Genomic DNA, 21,754 nt, shown 5'->3' with positions numbered 1-21,754 from the left:
GCTGAGAAAAGGGAAGGTTGGATCGAAAAGGGAATGAAAGAAAGGCATCTGGTGCCTAGGGGAGATGAAGAAAGCGAGCAAGAGAGAGAGAGCTTGTGACTGTTTAACGGAAACCTTTCCTTTTCTTTGATATGCTTCCAGCCAGGGATTATAGGCAATTGGCATTTACAATGATTGGATCATTAATTTTGCTGTGAGGCGTATTGCCCAGCAGCTCAGCATTACAGCCAGTTTCGCTAATGTTGTGTATAACTGGCTCATACATTCCTGCTTCATCTCAACATGAACGGCTACACACAAATCAGAAGCATTAGACTTTGATATGAATCTTTTTCTGCTCTGTTTAAGAGATTTTCTTTACATTTCAGCTTCTGTATACAAGTCAGATTGAAGGATACTTTTCAGAAGCCGCTGGAGTGTTTGAACAGTGATGGCTTCTTAACCAATACTTCCCTGTGTCATATAATCACATTGCAACAGTCAAATAAGTTTTACATGGCAATTGTAAGTAGGAATTTCCAATATAAAATATTATCGTCAGTTATTAAATGTAATTGTTTTAATGTGTTGCAGTCAAACTCATTCGTGAGATGGCTATTGTGGTAGACAGGGGGCAGCATTAGACAGTCTTGCTCCATGGATGTTGATGGCTGCTGAGGCCAACCTATACAATACTTTGTAACCGAGGGCTGCAACAAAAAAAAATCAGCTACCTTGAGAAATGAAGGCAAGGCATTTTGTTACCCTGATTTTAGGTTGCTATTTGTTCTCAATTATTTTGTTTATCTTTCATATGGCTTCATCAGATTCTCATAATGGCACCATATTTTTCACACGTCCATAAAGGGCTGCCTGCAGATTGTGCTGGTGTAGTTTCAGGTGGGCAGGTCTGCTGTGTGTAGCTGTGTTTTCTTTCTGTGGTGAGATCAGATTGTCCTCTGCCAGGTGTCTCTCACTGTCTGTCTCCGCTTTCCTCCTTCTCCACCTCTCACCTTCACTCTCTCTGTGGTGGGCATTAGTTTGTTGTTTCTCTGATGCTGCTTTAACCTCTGACTGCTGCCTCTTCATTACTAGTGTTTATGCCTCTCCTTTCCTCCCTTTTCCCCCTCTATTCATCGGCCGGCCAGCCGGTCAGTCAAATCCCTGTAGTCTGACTGGTCAAACATAGATATTACACTCTGTAATAACACTGGCCACCCGCTTTGACCCCGGCCTGCTATCCTGGCCGTAGCGTCTCTTCATAAGGATAGGCACCGAGCGCTGTGGTGTGGGATTTGCGATAGAAAGACAAAGGATGGACTGTGCCACTCATTTATTATTGTTCTTTTATTTTTTTTTCTCTCTGCTTGTTTGTACTGAGAATTGCTCTGCTCTGCTAGGCCCAGCACAAATAACATATCATTTCTGTGCGAGATTGATAAATATTTACTGTTTCCTGGAAAAAAATATAAATTGGTATTTAAATGTAATCATTTTTGCTTTTACTCCAGACAGCCACACATGAACATGGAGTATATACAGATGCAATGTGCGGTAATGAGCAGTGTTAGGGTGCAAGCAGTCAAGCAAAGTCTGCCCCCATAATCCTTACACTTCAGTGTTTTGCAGATGCTTCCCTTCTTTGCCTGACATTGGCTTTGACTTTGTGTTTGTAGCATTCTTTAAGTTTCCACGTCCCTGACCAGCAGCCCTGAATATGCCCAAGGATCCATCTCTCCTCAGTGCTTTTTACAAAGACAGGATTTGCCCCGTGTATGGAGGGATCTTTGCTCCACAATAGATAGTTTTCTCAGCATCAGTGTCCAGCCCTGCGGGCCTGAACGGCAGAATTCTGCCGAACAAACGCACTAGAATCCACGGCCGCCAGTGCTCAGACGCCGACGGGGCTTTGATCAGCTTTGACTGGCGCACATCAGGCTGGCGTTAGGGCTTTAAACCAACAACCCACTGGACGGTGTAACACGGCGCTTGGTGGGACAGGCGCTGCTGGCTGCTAACTGTTTAAAAGCAAGGAATGTTATTAAGTGATGCAGATACAGCGTCCGCGCATGAATGGGAGAAGAGAAATACTGTTCATTTCAGAGCGTGGGGTTGTTGTTGCTGGGAATTATCTGTGGCATCTGAAGAATGCTGATAACACTGGCTTTCTTTTTCTTTTCTTTTTTTCTCCTCTTCGCTCCTTTTGACTCATGCCCTCCTTCATTCTCTGCCACAATCCTAGTTTTTTACCCATGCTTCTGAATGGAGGATACCAGCTAAAATTTACAACATTATATAAAGCGCTCAGGAATATTTTCCAGTCATAATAATTCCAATGCAGATGTTTTCCAAACAGGATTGTAAAGAGAGATATTAAAGCTCTTTGTGGAGAGTCAGAGTTGAACTACAGGATTTGTCTTTTCTTACTGATGCCGTCTGAGTTTTGAATTGTGAATATACAATAATAATTTTAACTTTGATTTGTTCTCAGGTGAAGAGGAACATTTCAGACTTGACCAACATCCCAGTCCGGCATCAACAGTGGGAAGGATGGCCAGCGTCAGCGTCTGATGATTCTGTAAGAGGCATACACACAAAAACTTGTCACCCACACTCACTCTAACAAGTATCATCTTTGTAAATCCGGCCTCAAAGTTGCTTTCGTCGTTTATTGTGGTCTTAAAGATAATTAAGACATCCAGCACAGATAAAAGTACATTCTTTTCGTAATTGCAAGTTGCACTGGAAACTGTTCCACACCCTGTAACCCACGCCAAAACCATCTGTCAGAAGCATGAGAGTAAGATGTTGAAGCTAATTAAGATGTCAAAGACGGTTCCCATCTTGTGTCCTCTATCTGTGGACATTAAAGCTCACATCATTGAGTCCCGCTGACCTCTCCCGTCCCGGGGTTGCTCTTCCCAGCCATTCACCGCACACACAGTCAAGCTGATCAGAGGCGGCCCTCATACAGAACCTTGAGGAACCTCTGACCCCTTTGTTTCACCCCTTCTTTGACAGCATATGTGTTCCCATGCTAATTGTTTGGGATGGTTTATCATGCTACATTGAGAAGCTGTTGCGCACACATTCTTGTGTTAACCCCGCGCTCACGTTTTCCTTTTAGGTCTATATGGTTGTTGTTTGGTCTGAAGTATTGGTGTTGACTTTGTTTCTTTTTTTCATACATTGTCTTATGTGTCCTGTACTAGAACTGGCTGTAGTGGCACTGCACAATTGTGATCATTTGAGGATAAATAGCTGTCTTTATACAGTGCTACAGTGGATACGGTCTATTTTATTTGTTGCCCATTATTCATATTTCAAAATCTCAAAAGTGAATGAACAGTAACTGCACCTGGTTTTATGAGTCCAAGTAAAGCTTTTAGGACAAAAGGTTATGCATCCTTTTACACTAGAGAAGATTGCTTGCTTTATTTTGTTCCATGACAACTCAACGCAGCCAATTGTAAAGCCAGTAACCACCAAACAAACCATACTGCTATGATGCAGATTTACAATTGTTAGTATTATCTTTGTAGACTTCCAATTATGAGATCAGTAAACAGCCTGGGATTGCAACAAAATTACAAATCTCACTGCAAATCTGAAAGCACATTGTGGCCATGTGGCATAATGACTGACTGACCTCAGCTCTGAGTGAACGTGCTCCTGTAATATGTGCTTTATGACTTTCCCGTTCACACTAACAGAGGAAGAGAACGAACCACAGACATTTTTTAAAGGGTGTTTACAGTATTAGGTGTGTTCATCTGCTGAAGATTGAACGAGGAATTTGTGGTTCTTCCCTTAAAATGGAAAACCAAACAATTCTATTCAATTATTTCAATGACTAAATGTATTAACGTTTTTAGAATATACAATGTTTTTCTATTACCTGAATAGCTCTTGGACTTATTTTTTCATATTTTTGAGATGCTGATTAATAAAAACATTATATCATGAGGCCTTAAAATGTTTCACAATACATTCAGCTATAAATTACGTTTCCTCATTAATCCTAAATAATTGACAACTATCAGAAATGATTTATTTAATTTAATTTTAGCACTACTATTATTAGTATTTACAAAATCAAATGAATATTTTGTTGATTAAGAAAACAGCACTTTTTAAACATCTGTAAAATACACTGATTTTGAACAGTTTGAAGTGGTGTTGATGCATTTGATGTATCATTTTAGAAAAAATGTGACCTAGCCCTTTTAAAAACTAGCACTGCATGCTTGTTTCTGAATTCATCACCAAGAAGGCCTTACCAACCTCAGTTTAATATTAAAATACTGTAAGAATAAATTTTAATATATATATATTTTTTTTTCATCTGGTTTTATGATGGGTGTTCTGTCTATCAATGGGCATCAGCTTGTTGCTGTGGATATAATGGACAGGGATCATGAATAGATTTGAGCTCATTGTGGCATCATGGGCTCGGTCAGCCGTTGGCTAACACACATCCGCAGTGTCTGTGTTTCCTGGATGAGGAGATATTAAAAAGCATAAAGAAGGGACAGAAGAGTAATAATGGCCTCTGCTCTAGCCATAGCCCTCTTATTGAAACGTCTGAAGGTATTAACAGAGAAAGCCCAGGGCTTGGCTGGCTTCGCAGGTGGGTAGAGACCCAGTGTTAGTGTCTAGCTCATTAGCCCAGTCTCATCTCCCGGGATTTGAGCCAATAAACATGGCAGCCAGAGGCCACAGATTACATTTAGATCCGCACACTACCCCACTTGCAGCAGAATCGATTACTACTTAACTCTGCTGTGCCTTCAGGTGTATGCTATCACTCTGTTTACCTGCTGTTATTTACATTTGTGTGTGTTGTGTGGGTATATTTGCATTTGTGTATTTGCAAATGTGCCTGTTCTTACTGTACACACTATGTCGAGGGCTGCATATCGAAACTCGATACTATATTCAAACTGAGCTGCGTCTGTAGCACCAAATTTCTTAAAACTTGGCAATGAAAATTTAAATTTTTCAGCCAAATTCTTTGGTTAAATTATTTTTCTTGTGTACTTGTTTTCAATTTGAGATATTTTGCTGATTAAATAGTATTTCATTTCAGTTCACAGTAGTTCAACTTTGATGCACTATCTAAAAAATTGGTGATGTTTGGTTTCAATATAAAAATACACATGTTGTTTTTGTAGAAAATATTTATTTCATCGAAAAGTATAGTTTTTCTATTGTCACTGAAACACTGCTACTGCATTGGCATCCATATTGAAACTTTTTACAATACCCAGCACTTACTGTGACACTATCACAGTTAGTACTGCTGCTATAGCAGAGGAGGTGGTAGCTTTTAGTTCATCTAATTGATCAACCAGCCCCTACTATCAGTTTCAGTTAGGCTTTTCTGAGAAAGTTCTTTTGAGTAGTTGAAACGTTAGTTTAATGATGTCATGTATTGTTTGAGTGTAAGAAAATAGTGTGTTAGAAAGAAATTCTCCCCTTTCAGGGAAACTGGTTGTTATGTCTTGCGTCACCCCCCTGATACTGTCCACTCAATGTGTTTCATTGTTTATTGTGCTGTGAATTATTCAAGGAGGAATGAAATTGGATCAGGATGCATAATGCTCAAATGGCAGTTAACAACAGGTCGGTTTATTCGGTGCACTGTTATTGTATGGGCTGTAAGACCCAGGAAGTGAAAGTGGTACAAAGCGGTAACAATGTGAGGTGATGCTCATTTCTAGCAGGCAGATTATGTTGAACTGGGTCAACAGGTATTTTGAATATTTCTTGGTCTTTATTTGGAGTAAAAAAAAAAAAAGAAGAGCAAGTTTGGTATTACATTATCTTTTTTAAACCAATTTCTTAAGTCTTCGTCAACTTCAACATCAGGACCATCACATGTGACTGTCAGTCTGAACACCATTCTCTTGTAATCATATAAAACGTTGTCCCAACTTCTTTTTTTTCTTGCTTAAAATGCTATAAATATTCTAAATGTCTCTGTGCCATTTACCCAAAGCACATTTAATCCATGAAAGTGTAGCTGTTAATCACATGTCAACAAAATTTGAGGTGCAATTATTACAGTATTCCTGATCAACTCATTAGCAGACAGTTTGTAATATTTACCAGAGTAGCCAAGCAGAGGATCATGTGGGGAAGCAAACTGTCTTTTTGTGGGTGTTTGTTTTAGCATTTGTCTTCAACCGTCTTCATACTGGAAAAAGTTCCCAGTCAGAGGAAAGTATGTTGGACTTTGCTATAGTTAAAACTTGATGGAATTCATTCTACTCCCAACTAGATTAAAACAAATACTCTGGTATTATTTGCAAATACCATGATCTAGCTCTGCTTTCAAATTCCTCCTGATTCTTGAGGCTTTGGCAGCGCTGTTGTGAACAGTGTTGAAGATGATGATGGCGGTCTTTGCAGCAGCTGATTTAAGAGGCCAGCAAGACATTAACTTCATTTGCTGTTGGAAACATGCCGACTGAGCCTCTTCCCCCTCCTCATCCTTCTCCTTTTGCCGAAGCAATCCAGCGTGGAGAGGTTCCAGACCGGCCTTATCTCATTGGAGCGGCTTTGATTGGCAGTCCTTCCTCCACACCTGTTGGAGTGATTGACAGCCAGTGGGACATCCTTATTGCATCCCCTCATCTTCTCACCCCTCCACCACCACCCACCCTTCCTTCTCGCCAGTAATTGCTGACATTTATGCAGTGTTTCATGGTGTTTGCTAATGTATTAATGCTGCAGAGCCTCCGTGGTGCCTTGCCTTGTAGGGCAGCACCTCCCTCCATTTCCCAGCTGGCATTAATGGAATCCTCCTCTACCTGATAGGGGCCAATGGAACCAAGGGTTTATTAAGGTGGGGGGTTGTTGGTTTCCGTAGCAACAGGGCTCAGCGGTAAGCTCGGGCAGAGACCCCTCCCTTGTGCAATTGGCCTCCTTCAGGTGACATTCAGAACTGAGTCTCTCTGTCTCACTTTCTATCTCTTCTAACTCTGCTTTTTGTTGCTTTCTGTGAAGCTCTCATCTCGTGTTCGTATCCTCATCTGAGGAGGAAGATGCTTCTCCTCTTTAGCTGTGTCACCTTTCAGATGGAGCACAAAAACACAATGCCACCATAATCCACTATTATGCATGACTCAACAGAAGTTTAGCCTTTAGTTCTGTATGTATCTTCAGCTCAAACTGGCCTTAAAACAAGGAAACCAACATTTGTTAAAGGTGGGGTTCACTCTGCCTCGCTTCTTTTATTGTTTTCATTCTCATCAAGTCGTAGTTTTTCGCATTTTTGCACTTTCTCACCCATATTTGTTCCCTCTGTCCATCAGCTTTCCCTTTACTGTCTCACTTTCCTCTTTCTCATCTTCTTTCACTCTTCCTCCCTTGCTTCATAAATGCCATAGTAGAGTAGGTGGTATACTGCGGTTGTGCTTTGCCTTCAGTGCAGCTGTCAGTGGTAATTATCTCACACTCACAGCCAGACACCCAATCCAAACACTGCCTACACCAGAAAAGAAAAAAATGAAACACAGAAAGAATGAAGGGAGAGAAAGGGGGAAAAAGAAGGGAAGAAAGAGTTGAAGAGGGAGAGGGAAAGGAGGGAGGGCAGTAAGGGAGAGAGAAAATTCTTTCCCTGTATCGGCCCCTGAATGCTTCAAGCCTCAATGCAAGTGTTAATTAAAAGAATCCAAAAAAGAGGAGCCAGTTCCTTTTGTGTGGAGATGTGGGAGAGGGTCATTTGGGGGGGGGGGGTTAACCTCATCCCCCCAGACCCCGTGCCCTGCGGCGCTTCAACCTTGTTTCCACGTTTTACCACTGAGCCGCCAAGCTGCACTTGTGTACCTCAACATCGGGAGAAGCCATCGGGTCAAAGCGAGGAAGAGGACTGAGAGGCAGTCAACTACATTTTTTTTTTTTTCCCCTTTTCACCTCCCCTCCTTGCATCCATGTCAGCCCAAACCCTCCAGGCTGTCTTTTGACAGGGGAAGTGATCAACTTTATTTATACACTTATTAGGTCCTCAGACAAAAGCCTCTCATTGTGAATAGTGGGAGTAAAGGGTTTATGGGGATCCTCTCGGCAGTCGCTGTTAAGATTCTCACGTTTGATTGCCACTCGATTGGGGAATAGGCAGAATAGACTTGGGGCCATTCCTTCACATCCTTTAGGCTCAGGCCCTGTATGTCTTTCTTTGGCTCAATACCTACAGCTCTCTGCTAATTCAACTCTAAAGCCTGGCGCTCATCATGTCTTCAGAAGCCACAGCTTTTCTTTAGATCAGGGCTGTTCTTTCTTTTGGAAAACAAAAAGTATCACTAACTCACTTTTATTTTTTTTATTTTTTTAACTGTTGAGGAAATTATGTTTTTGTATATTTCTGTTTTTCTGATATGAATGACACATTGATTGAATATACAGCTCTGCAGCACTGAATTGGTTAGAGTTGAGTTACATGTACAAAGACGAGGCAATTCTCTTAAGTGTTCTTCGTAGGTGTTCCAGACGCACTCGGCTGTCCTTGCTGTGACACTTGCACGTTTTTCATTGTCATGAGTACACTTGCTACTAATTGGCAATACACAAGAAACACAATCTGTTTCTTCTGTATCCTGTGTGTACTTTTGTCTGTCTCTGTGTCTGGGGGTGACTTGACTGTTCGTAGCCTCATATGAAAGACTTTAGTTCTCATATATTCATTACTGCCGACACTTTTCGCCTCTACAATGAGTAAGAAGTGAGGCGGTCTTGCAAACGAAGCTGATGTGTCCCATCAGCGGTGATGTCATTCTTGGTTTGTGTAGTTTCAATATTGCATGGCAGTCTAACCTCTGCTCTTTTTTTTTTTTTTTTTTTTTTTTAGCAGTTCGCTGTGCTTAAGACAACATTGCGGAGGAACACTCATCATGATATTATTCTTTCTCAAACTGTCTGGGGAGATACTGGGTTTCTCATATATCTGCTCCTTCGGTGCAGGGCTGGTGGGAATTTCAATCACTGTTGTCAATATTTTAACCGGTTTCAGTATATCCTTGGTCAACTATTTGAAGGATGCAATAAATGGTTTGTGTACCAAGGATCATTGAGACAGAGTTCATTTTCTCAGTTTAAGGGAAGAAATCAGTATGTAAACAACTTAAATGGCTCAAATCTGTACATGTATGAATTGCCATTGCTCAGGGACTGAGTGTTGGGAAATATGGATAAACTCCTTGATCACAGTAAATGTATTCCTACAGTACAAGATGTGTATATGTTGAATATTTTTTTCTGGAAAATCACTGGATTGAATGATTTGTGAAAGAAATAACAAGAGAAAAGGACTTTTCTTTGACCAAATCCAGTGATTTATTCACATCACAAAATAAACCATGTGCTCTGATTAGCCCAAAATGGCGTAACATCATACACTCTCTAAAAAAAAAAATACAAAGCACGGTATAATAAAGTCTCTGACACTAGACAAATTAATATCGGGTATATATAGGTCGGCCACAATTGTGAAAATGTTTGTGTACAAATGTTTCGGTCTTTTGGCTGCTGCTAACTTACTTTCTGACACTCAAAAGATAAGTGAGTGTGAAAAGACCGACAAATAATAAAGAGCAGGGTTCTTTGTTAGATATTTGGTTCTTATCAGTGGCAGGTAGACAGCACTACATTAGTGAGTCAATGTTGCTGACAAGGTCCAGTGGTTGCACTCTTCTGTCCTGCTGTAGAAGCTGAGGCCAGCACGAGGAGCCACACCGAGGGAGAAACTCCCCTCAGCCTGTGAAGCCCTTTTCAGATTCAATTGGCGTTGCATGTAATCGTCTCTTGATTCAACCATGTCCAGCTGCTCTTTGTGTGTCTTAGCATCTGACAATGGAGCAGATCACAGGGCCTCTGCAGGGGACGAGCAGCTTCTCTGCCTCTTATCACACCCAGCTTGCCTGCCTGTTGTTTAGGAGTTCACTCTTCCAGAAAAGTACTTGCATCTGGGCTTTCTGCTGGGTTAATGTGCTAGTGAATATATTGTTGCAATATTGTGAAGTATTGGTACATTCAGTAATTTAAAATTAGATCATTAGCAGTCCTGCTGTTAGTCATTGTTGAAAGGACTAAACAAATGTGTAATTTTGAGAAAATGTTAATATTTAGATATTGTTTTTTTTATTTTTTGTAGTTTCATATATAAGCTCTATATTATTAAATCTAAAATCTGGTACATCATCACTATTTAAATGCCAGGTATCTTTAGTTTCACTCCACATCCTGCAGCCTTGCCTATATTGCTGATGTCCCTTGGGGTCTGAGCCAGGAGGCACCAACTGTAATGAGTCCCTGCTGAACGCTGACATTTTCAGTACTGGCTGTGGATTTGGGAGCTCATTAGTCAGGTGTTCTTTTACTATATACAACCACAGCACTAACGGCTACTGCAGGTGCACAGAAACCTCATCATGGTCCGCCCCTCATTAGCGAGATGAACACGTCTTTGTTCGAAACGCATAAGTATCTTATGATACTGGGTAAACCCAGCCCTAAATAAACTAATCAAAGCATTTGAGAAGGTACAATGATGTCGAGAACAACTTGAGAGTCACTTATGAGGTTTGTTTTGTTCTGGTTAGAATTCAGTCTTTGTTGCAGAGTAGTAATGAGGGACATTTGCCATCACTCAGTCTTTCTGATGAACAGACTCAACAGGGGTCAATTTAAGGTCATGATAACTTTGAGTAATAAGACTGAACCGATCATCCCATATGATCATACTTCTCTGGTTTGTTTTGCTAAGTGGAGAAGACCTAATGTCACTGTTTTGTTGTTTTTAGATGACACTAGCTCTCTCCGGGATCAGCTATCCCTGCCATCACCTCAGTGTTTGTCGAAGGTCCTCACCAGCCAACGCACAGGAACCCACAGAAGAGGTATGTATACATAAAAAACAACAACACAGTAATCGGAGCTGTAGACTACTGTCCATGTGTGCACTGTGTATATGCTAACTCATCCCATATGCTAAAGAAATGCTTCTCTTCATTAAAATTATGAGTCATGTGTGTTTGCAGTGTGCAGATGTCCATATGATCAGCGACAGTGAGGGGGATGATTTTGAAGATGCGTCAGAATTTGGTGTGGACGACTCGGAGATGTTCGGGGTGGCTTCCTCAAGCTGTCGGAAAGCACCTATGAGTACGTCAAGTAAAGCAGTTTAAGAATGTTTGTTTGGAGCTCAGTTGTAGCTCCGGCAATAGTATTGAATTCCAGGAACACGCATTCAAAGCTCAAACATAAAATAATTTCTGTCCTCCTTGCAGTGCCAGAGAACAGTGAGAACGAAGCTGATGCCTTACTTCACTTTACTGCCGAATTTTCTTCAAGGTGAGCCACGCGTCAGGTGCTGATTCAAAGACCATTCGAGATCATACAAGGCTGGAATGTGTCGATGTTTTTATGAACTCTTTGCCTGTTGTGTGTGTGTCCCATAGGTATGGAGAGACCCACCCAATGTTCTTCATTGGGTCTTTGGAGGCAGCATCTCAAGAGGCCTTCTATGGCAAAGCCAGAGATGTAAGTAAGCTGTTGGATGTTTAGGGCCTCATAGGAACATTTTTAATTTACTGAGATACAGTAATACAGAACAAAATCTTATTTTTCTTTCTACATTTAAATTTCAACCCCCTTTTTTTTTTCTTTTTTTTTACTCAGTAAAAGATAAGAGGTACTGATGTTACCAGTGTTGGCCTGTCTTTTAGCACTGATGTCACTCCTGCTTCATGTTGTGCAGTCACCAATTGTTTTATGTGCAGCTTTCTTTGCTTAAGATAACACGGGGGAAGGAACACAAACTGAGCAGGATATAATTCCCTCTCTCGTTATTGAGAGATACTCCTTTTCTCATCTTTTTCTTTCATTACTGAGCTGATCGGAACTTAAGATGGTCAGTATATTAACCTATTTCTGTATACGCTCAGTGTGGTCTTTTCCAGGCTGCAATAAAGAAAAAGTTAATTACATTATTTTGTGAAAAGCTCTGTGTAAACCCACAAAGTGTAAATATGGAATATGATGGAGAGTGGATGAGCTGCTTGCGTGTGACTTTAAGTTTGAGTTGCTGACAAGGTCTGGTGGTTACACAATTCTCTCCTGTCGTAGAGGATGAGACATTGAAGACTGAGATCTTAGCAGTGCTTAAAATGCAGTATGTACAGTGTGAACCTAAATTTAGCATTTAAAATAAATTTCATTTCAATATCACTAACAGAACAGTAGAGGCCTAAAAAATCTGTCCCAAACTTGCAACAACTTAAGGAATCACATATCAATGTGAACAGCCTGAAAAAGCATAATGTGCGAGACACAACTGAAAAAACAAAACAAGATAAATTTATCCAACAGGGATGTGATTGACATTTACAGCACAAACAAGGGAGGGCAAAAAAAAAAAGCATGCAGCCTTTCGTTGTTGCAGTGATGGCATTGGTGACTTGTATACTTACACAAAAAGTTTATTTTCTTATAGTGTTTAATTTGGACAAGGCTTTATAGTCACATTGATATAATTTCATTAAAACCCTCATCAAATTTTCACCCCGACAGCTGAGGCTTTATTTTTAGCTGTCCACTTTTCCCCTATGTTTTTTCAGCTTTTGTCCTTTTAAGGATGCTTGTATCAACTGACAGCTTGTGTGGATTACAGCCTTATTAGACTGTGAGGACACAGCAAGATGTTAGGGGGGTTCAGATCACCAGGCACACAAAGAGGGAGGGTGAAATAGATGACAGTAGGGGCACAATACGCAGAGCATGATCTGAAAAAAGAGGAGGCTGCGAAAGAGGGTGTTGGAAAAAGAAAGAGGGTGAGAAGAGAGGGAGGAATAAGAGCATGGGAGTTTGCAGGATAAGGGTAAGGGATAGAGAGAGTGTGAGATAAACAGTGATGGTAAAAAAAAATCTAAAGGGAAGCTTGGCATCTTGCCTGTTTCCCAGCTGATCTCCTCTCTTAAGCCAGCACAATATGGCTGGTGTCTCTGTTGGTGTTCACACACTCTGTACTGTACCACTGCGCTCTGCACAGCGCCGGGGCAAAATACTACTCATTTTCACTGTAGTTTCTTTTATTCTGGGTGAGCTTGATTTAGCCTGCCAACTGTGCTGTGGTTAAAATGGCTCTAGAGAAGCTGCACATGAGCAAAGATGTTGCTTGAAAACAGAAACCATTTGATCTGTTCAGTGTTTGTCCTGTTTTGCCACAAGCCTCCTCGACAACAGGCCAAAACAGGCTGCTTTCGTTGGTTTTATTTCACAGTGGCATATGTGCACAATTACACCAATTCTTCCATCTTACCAGCCATCCCATCTTTTTTTGCTCCGTGCTTCCATTCGAAAAGGAATCAAGTTTTTGTGTCCTCGTCGTAGAAAAAGCCCACTTCATTAAGGGGATATTAGAATAGGGCAGATTTGACTGAAGGGGGACTACTCAGTGGGTTTATAAACAGAGGAATCAGTCTCACTCTCATAGCCTGGGAGAGGCTAATCACTAAGCAAAACACTACATTTGATGAAGTGTTTCTGAAGGTGTGTGTTGGGGGACTGTTGAGAAAGACTCAATCCATCCTTAATGAAAATGCTTTGGGCTGCAGAGCTGAGCTGAGCTGAGCTGAACCCTCTTGGGGATCAGTGGTTAGTCAGAGCGTACAGAGAGATAGGCCACCCATCACTAACCACGATCCTCACTAAATCCCCATCAACGCAGTGGTTAATCACTCTAACCCCACTCTCCTTCGCTCTCCGCTCCTCTCTCCTGTCTGCCACACACAAAGACACATCAAAATTCATAGCCTTGCTGGAGAGGGGAGTTCAGGGATTTATCACTGCCAAGTATCTGCTTTAAAACCCGGCAATAGCCTCGCCGAGTCAAGAGGAAAGAGCAGCGGTCAATCAGAATGACATATGGCGTATAGATGCGCGTATATCTGTCAGATCGACGGCTGTAAATCACAAGCGACACTGATGAGATATCGACTGCACCTGAAATGATTACTGTCAAGCATAAATATGCAGATTAAGAGTTAGATCAATGAGTGTGAGTAATGATGCAGGAAACAAAGGTATGAATATTGCTGGCTATTCATATATTTATCTGACATCAAATGTACCAACCATCAGTAAATAATAAGGTGCTTGCTTATCTAAAACATACATTCCAGTTTGTTAATTATTTGGACAGTTACACATTTTTTTTTGTCCTTCAGGCTCAGTACTACTTTTAATTTAAAAGAAAACAGTAGCTGCTAGGTTTAAGTGCAAAGTCTCCGTTGAAATTTGAGTATGTTTATGCTAATTTTGAAAAAGATACATGTAAGATTTAAGCCTTTTAACACACTGTGCCCAAATGGCAAGTGTTCAAAAGTAATTGGGCACCTGGCTTTTAAATGTTTCTCAGCCAACTGTGCATCATTTTAATGTTAGCTCACACACAAAAAAACTGACTTGTGGCTCAGAATTGAATAAGATTGGCCATTTTGATTGAGCTGGAGTTGTCTGTCGATATGAGCAGTGAAGAGCTGACCATGCATATGAAGAAAATAATAAATCAACTCAAATGACAATGAATTAAATTACCAAAACCTCAGAGGATTTATAGAAATATGCAGACTCCTGTTAAGTAAGGAAAACAGACAGACCAGGTTGGAGTTTACAACCACATTCACAACAAACCAGTAGAGTTGTGTAATAAAAAGTTCTCCGCACTGATGGAACAAAAACAACCTCAAAAGTACCTCATCTGTCAAACATGGCGGCGGTTCTGTTCTGGCTTTGCCGCGTATCGTTGCCAATGCAACAAGCATTTATTAATGATTTCACTGCTGAAAGACAAAACAGGATTAATGCAGAGGTATGCAGGAGCCTTCTGTGTGCTCACATTCAGCCAAATGCATTAAAACTCGTTGGGTGACAGTCAGTCGCTTGAGCCACTTGCTGAAGACCTGACTGAAGGCAGAGAGACCTCACAACAGGCTAAAGCTGAAGGTGGCTGCAGTAAAGACGTGGTAGAGCATAACCAGGGAACACAGAACACAGGGTCTGGTTATGTTTATCGGTTAGACACTTCAGGCAGTTACTGACAAAGTTTTTTTTTTTTTTCCACAAAATATGGCATTTAATAATAATAATGATTTAATAAGGCTTTACACATTTAGTGTCATTATTTAATTTAAATTTTAATGTTCTGAAGCACTGACCCCAAAGAACACAAAATATGTGTAACTGTCCAAATACTTATGGTCTGGAAATTACCTATTTAGCTTTAGCAGCAGTGTGTAGTGAGCCTCTTATGTGGCTGGTCATTAATCAGAAAATGTTTTCCCACAGTGGAGGCAAGGGAATTCGAGCTCTTCATTTTAAACTATTTGCTTTTCCACACTGAGCCTGTCCCTCCCTCCATCTGCACCTCTCTGTATGTGTCTGTATCTCATTCACTGGGCTCCCTTGGCTCTTTTAAACGTACTCTATTTGTGATTAAAAATGTTTTATTGATGTGGCACAAATATCATCCACAGAAAAGGGGCAAGTGATCAGCTGCATATACACCATTAATTTAAATATCTGCTGGTGGGGAATGACGGAGAGACACAACGCTCAGTAAATGTTACACAGGAGTTCATAGGCTATGAGTTGTTCAGTATGTATTGTGATACGAGGGCAATAAAATCTGCTGTTTGGGTTTTATTAATGTTAGCTTTCCCTTCAGTACCGAGTGTCCTTAACAGCTGAGTGTGTGACTTCATGTGAAACGACTCTTGGTCTTCAGAAGTGTGTGGTGGGATTCGTTTGGTTGCATTGTGTGATTATTATTTTTTTTGCAGTAAGTAACGCCCAGACTATGAGCATTGTATATTTCATTCCACTTTAAAAAGAAAAAAAAAAAAAGGGCTCTATAAGGACATGAACAGTAAATAAAATGGTGAAAGTCAATATTGTACACCAGGGAGTAAATCTGGAGTGATTTCAGACATAGCTGGTAATACCTCAAGCATGAATGGAAAAGTGTCATTTCAGTCACTAAATGTATGAGCTGTTTAGTTGTAATTAAGTTTATAATATGAAAAATATAGTACAGGGACAAAGCATCGATTCAAAGAGGGTATTTTCCCAACCTGTTACTGCTGGTTCAATTGTACATTAAAATGCAGGGGGTTAATAACCTCTGCGTCCTGCTACATTTTTCAATAACTGTGTAGCCCACAATTAATTATCTTGACAAATATAAAAGTGTAGTAACATTGTTGAAGCTTTATCTGTCAGTGTTGCAGATAGGTTCATTTCATTCATACTTCAGGCAACAACAAAGTGTGATGACAACTGTGTTTGTTGAGCAAGATAGTAATTTAGGTTATATTTAGATAATTTGAGAAAATGCCACAAATGGATATGGTAAATTAAATTCTAGTTATTTTGACCAAGAAATGAAAGTGTTGCAATGCCTCGATGTAGCTTCCTGTGGTAAGTTAGCAAGTCACCTAATTCAAAGAACAGGGATGATGTGAAGCAAAATAATAATAATAATCTTTCTTTGTATGTCACCTTTCATACAAGAAATGCATCTCTAAGAAAATAAAATGCAGTGTTCCACAAAAAAAAAAAAAAAATGTATAAAAACAGTTAACACAAGACAGACATTAATATAATAGAATAAAGTTAATATAAATAAAGCAAGATGCATTTTTAAAGGTGCAGTAGTGCAAGAGAGCTTTGGGCATAGCTAGTTAAAGGCAAAATAAAAAAAATATGGTAAAAAAAAAAAAAAAAAAAGGATTCATGAATTTATGTAACAATATTTGGGATTTGTTAAACCCTTTAGATCTGTGGCAGACCTACACTATGTACTTTATGGTGAATTATGACTTTACAGGGAGGTGAGGCAAAAATCCAGCCCACCATTATGAGATCAGTAGCACATCTGTTTTTTTGGACCACAGATGTTTCCAGAGGCCTCATTTAGGGGGCACCACAACACAAGACAACATATTCAGCTCAAAACAATGCTAGTTTGTTTCATTAGAAAAAGTATAAGTATTGTAAATTTTGGTAAAAGTAAATCTATTTTTAAATGTGGTGATTGTTTAAACTCTCTTATCGATCTACCTTCCGAGTAAGAGGCGATTGATTATACAGAGTGGGAACGCTGTTCTACTGTGTGAAATCTTTAGTGTCTCTCACACACACACACACAAAGCAAGCTGAGATTTAGGTGAACAGGTGTGAGGAAGGGCTATGGGGTCACTATCTCGCTCAGGTTGGACCTAGTAATTTAGCTGAACGGAGGGATTTGCTCCTCCCTGCTAAGACGGGCAATACAAAAGATCTGACTTGAAAGCGGAGAGGGAACAGAGGGGTACGGACAGTTTAACTAAGATGAAGGAGTTCAGTTGGCCAAAAATGCCCACTTTGATTAGTCTTTACACTTGCTCTAATTGAGCATGCATGTGTGCGAGTATGAGTCCTTCTCTTGTGGCTGCAGTTAAGTTTGGGCATCTGTGCATGTGTGTTGGGACGTCGGCATTTGAGTGTGTGTCAGTGTGGGGTTTTTTTTGTTTTTTTTATGTTGTAAAACTCTCCCCTCTCCTCACACTCATTCCTCTCTCAAAGACTGAATTTGCTTGTCTTCTCAGCATGAGTGTTTAATCTTTTCAGGCTGTTGAATCGACCCAGTGAATGAGTCCCCAGCTCCTTCTCTCTAGGAGCCCTGGAGATTATTCTAAAGCACTAATCGTTGAGCAAACACAGCAGTGCTCTCCCGTTCCTATTCTACACAAGCCACAGTATAGCACAACTTCTTCTTTCACTTCCCCTCACGTTTTACGCCCTGTGTAGATTTTTTTTGTATTTTGGCGCACGTAGCCTAGATTACTGTTCCTGAGAAACAGACGCCTGGACTCCCCCCTCACAGCCGCGGGTAAAAATGAACTAAGCAGAGATGGAGAGTTTTTCCTATTTGTTCTTTTATAGCAAGAGAAGTGACATGTAATTTAAAGAGCATTATTTCCAACATTGTCCCCTGGAACCTTTTATGTTTGTGGGTGTGTTTGTTTTTTAATTAGATTGTCAGTAGGGAGAATCTAGCAGGCTTATATGATGGTGTCAATATCCTTGGATTTGGAGCTTCGTCAATATTGTCTGGCCCTGCCGCTACTAACCTGAACAGGCTGCTGGCATTTGGTGTAAAATAAATAGAGTGATTTGTCTGTTTTGTTTTCTCCATATCTTCGTCGCCTCCAAGAGAAGTTTTATTTACACCGCTCTCCATTTGATTTTGTGTGGTATTTGCTTTTTTTGCCAGTTGTGGCCTCGCTGTTGTCTGGAGGAGTCATGCTAGCTCTGCACCCAGAGGTGTCTTATGTCATTTTATGTTCATGTCATGTGGAAGTGACACTCATACGTGGCTAAGAGATCTCGCACGACAAATGAGCACAGATTTTAGAGCAATGCATTTTTTTAAATGTCACAATATTCTTCTTATCTAGTCATCAGACCTGTAATGTGTAATCCCTCGAAGTTAAAGCTAACAGTTGCTTTTCTGAAAAGGTAACACAGCTTTGCAGCCTGAAGCGATTCAAAGACAAATGTCCCGAGAGCATCGATGGTGCATCTTCTAATACTCCACTCCTCCAATTCTCTATCTCTGTTGTTCTCCACAGAGAAAGCTGCTGGCCATCTACCTCCACAACGACGACAGTGTTCTCAGCAACGTCTTCTGCTCCCAAATGATGTGCGCTGACTCTATTGTCTCCTACTTGAGCCAGAACTTCATCACATGGGCCTGGGACGTCACTAAAGAAGCTAACAAAGCCAGGTACTGTCGACCATAGTTATTTCACGACATATTGTAGTTGTGGTATGAATTTAGACAACTTTTTTCAGTACTATCCTTGCTTAATAAATGTGTATCAGGTAAATTTGATTAATTTGTCACTATGAACATATGGGACTAATAGAAGAATTTCTTAAATGCTGACTGACTGAAATAAAAAAAAAAATGATCAAATTTTCACCTACTTGGGGTGGACATACAAATTAGGAACAGTTAGGACAATAGTTTTGCTTTAAAATCTTACTGTTGTGGCACATAGTTTAAGCTTTGCTGAGACGGTGTCAAGACAAGTGTGGATTCAACTTAATTCATATTTTTTCAGTTGTATTTTGTGATGCACGAGTATCATATTGCCCTGCAGTATTGACATTTCCTGTAACTGTGTTGGCCCGTGTTGCTGCAACCGTGATACCAGGAAGTTTCCTGTTTTCGCAGCTAATCAAACACTTGATACAGCTTTAAACTACAGCCTTTAATCTTTAACTGATCAGACAGGTTTAGAAGAAGTTGTAAAGTCAAATACTTAAGTGTAAAAACACGTCACTATATAGATGATCACCCATTTCTCAAATCGTTGTGAATTCTTTTGCAAAGCTAAAACTAGCGGCGTCTCTGAGTCGAATAATAAAACTAGCGATTAAAACTTTTGAAAATCGGTAAGATTGATGGTAAAAGCAACAATATGCAGTTTGTTTTAAAAATGATATTAAGTGTTAAAAGCTGATTTCAGTCTTTGCCGATCCTGTTACGTATCAGAATCATACTGTATTTAGTATTGCTTTTTGTCTTCTGTAAAGTTTAGTAGTGCAATAACTGAACCTCTAATCCCTGACTGCATGCTTAATCCTTATGTTTTATTTATAAGTGACTTACTGTCTGGAGGAGTGGACTGTTTGCATAGATACTGAGGTGTATCTAATAAAGAGGATATTGAATGCATGTTGGTAGGAGAGCAACTTGATTGTGAGCTGAGGGCTCTGTGAACTGCCAGAATACTCTGTTTAGGGAGCAGTGAGGAGCGTGCTGCTATCTTCTCCCAGTATCATTGTTTTTAATAGTTTTCTCCTGGAGAAGGTTCATGTAGTTTTCATTAGTGCCTTCTCCCATCCTGCTGCCTACTGCTGCATTGCTCTTCAGAGTCAGAAAAGAGATATTTTGTTATGCCACTGCAGTGGACAGGAAGCATTACAAAAAAAAAAATAGTCTATAAATGCTAGTGTAGGCGGCACCTCATTTGACACAAAAACAGCATTTTAAAATCAATTTGACATGCCCTTAATGGCTGGCATTCAGCTCTCCCTCCACCGCTCACACCCTGTATCTCTGTCTTCTCATTCTCGCTTCAGCTTCATTCTCTTTCTGAAGCTCCGAGGTTGCATGCTAACAAAAGGCGTTGTGTTTGCATGGTGAGGCCCCTGATTGGGCAATCTTGACTAAGCTGTCTGAATAGAGGGTCAGTGGGAGATGAAGGACTCCCTTGGAGTCCAAACATCTCTATCTCTCTATTTATCCTGAAGGTCCCAGCACAGCTTCAGAGCCCTGTGTTATTTATTGGTCTGTGCAACACCTGTTTGTTTCACTGGTCCGGTGAATGAGACTGATATTTCTCACCGGAAAGTAAATTTGAAAATGTATGTGGTCTGCGATAGATGATCAGCTCTCCTGCAGGTTCAGCTGTTGAGCAGTGGAGAGTCAGATGTAAAGGTGGATGTGCTGAAGGGTTGCTCATTATCGCTGTACCCAGGAAGAGTCTCTCCTCTCCAACTTCCCTCCATCTTTTCCTTCTCCTGTCTCCTTCCTGATCTTTATTTCTCCTCTGCTAATTTCACTACCTCAACTCTCTCAGTCTCCCCTGAACCTCCAGAGTTAAGCCTGCCCTCTGGTAGCAGCCATTTAAGAAAGACTCGCACCCTGACCTCACCCCTCCATTATTTCTTTTAAGAAAATGCCCTCCTTCCTTCATTCCACTCTCTTTTCTCTCCTATTGGCCTCCTTTGCTTTTTGCCCCAGCTGGGCCTTTTTATTGCACATTAAAAGAGAGGCAACATCTGGAGCTTTTCATCGCACACAGCCAGTCACAGCTTTGCTGCTAACGCATGCATGCACATGTGCACACTAACTCACTCACACATACACTGCCGCTCTACGTTCTCACGCTCTCTGGTTGATCCAAAGTGACTGGTGATTGGCATCAGTCACACAGGCTGTTAGAAAGGTATCCTGATTGTGTGTGTGTGTGATAAACCTGCTGATATTGGAATGTGCCTGTTGCTTGGCTGAGTGTATTCTCACAGGTTTCCCAGTTAAATGATTAATTATGCATAAATGCAGTACTGGTGATTGGATGCCAGTGTAATTGTCACTCATGGGAAATGAATCTGATATATCGTGCAGGCAATATACTGTCATTCCACATGGCAAATATTGAAACTATCAGTCAATAAACACATTGAGAGTAAGTTATTTGTGTTGTGTGTGTGCATCGTGCTTCTTCAGATGTATTACACCTTATAATCCATACGAACATGTCTGTACAAGCGCTCTGAAAAAAGTAAACTAAGGTGACTTTATGCTAATCTTTTGTAGATATTTAGACAGTCAACACTCTAATATGTACTGGACTGCAGTGTCACGCATCCCAGTACAATGTAATACAAGTGATCTTGTTGCTAATTAATTAGTTAATAGTGTTTAAGTGTGAATTTAATCGCCTTTAAAGTGTGAATGAGCGTTTTAATTTCTATAGGCAGGGCTGGAGCAATGTGCAAACCTGTTCTGTACACTTGACTTCTCCTCTTGACATACTCCTACCTGAAAACATAAGTGGTTCAGAGAGAGAACAAAATGTCACTTTCATATCAAAACATGTCCATAACAAAAGTGTGTATGACACAGTGAGCTATCGGAGTATCCGGTTCCCATACTGCTTCC

General features: G+C 40.5%; 1 protein-coding gene across 1 annotated transcript in view; it reads left to right on the top strand.

Moving 5' to 3' along the window:
* The window catches only part of faf1 (Fas (TNFRSF6) associated factor 1), a 63,325-nt gene that overhangs the window by 21,583 nt on the left and 19,988 nt on the right, over positions 1-21,754 (top strand). The window contains exons 8-13 of the mRNA XM_069699009.1: positions 2,471-2,557; positions 10,782-10,877; positions 11,019-11,142; positions 11,268-11,331; positions 11,439-11,520; positions 18,651-18,805. Of these exons, the coding sequence (XP_069555110.1) occupies positions 2,471-2,557; positions 10,782-10,877; positions 11,019-11,142; positions 11,268-11,331; positions 11,439-11,520; positions 18,651-18,805 (608 nt within the window). The remainder of the gene's footprint in view (positions 1-2,470; positions 2,558-10,781; positions 10,878-11,018; positions 11,143-11,267; positions 11,332-11,438; positions 11,521-18,650; positions 18,806-21,754) is intronic.

This window comes from Brachyistius frenatus, unplaced genomic scaffold, assembly GCF_029030835.1.
Source record: "Brachyistius frenatus isolate BFR_SWC_R1_liver_20210118 unplaced genomic scaffold, ASM2903083v1 Contig_29, whole genome shotgun sequence".
Taxonomy (NCBI): domain Eukaryota; kingdom Metazoa; phylum Chordata; class Actinopteri; family Embiotocidae; genus Brachyistius; species Brachyistius frenatus.
Note: the sequence above shows the minus strand (reverse complement) of the source record. Positions and strands in the feature narration are given on the sequence as shown.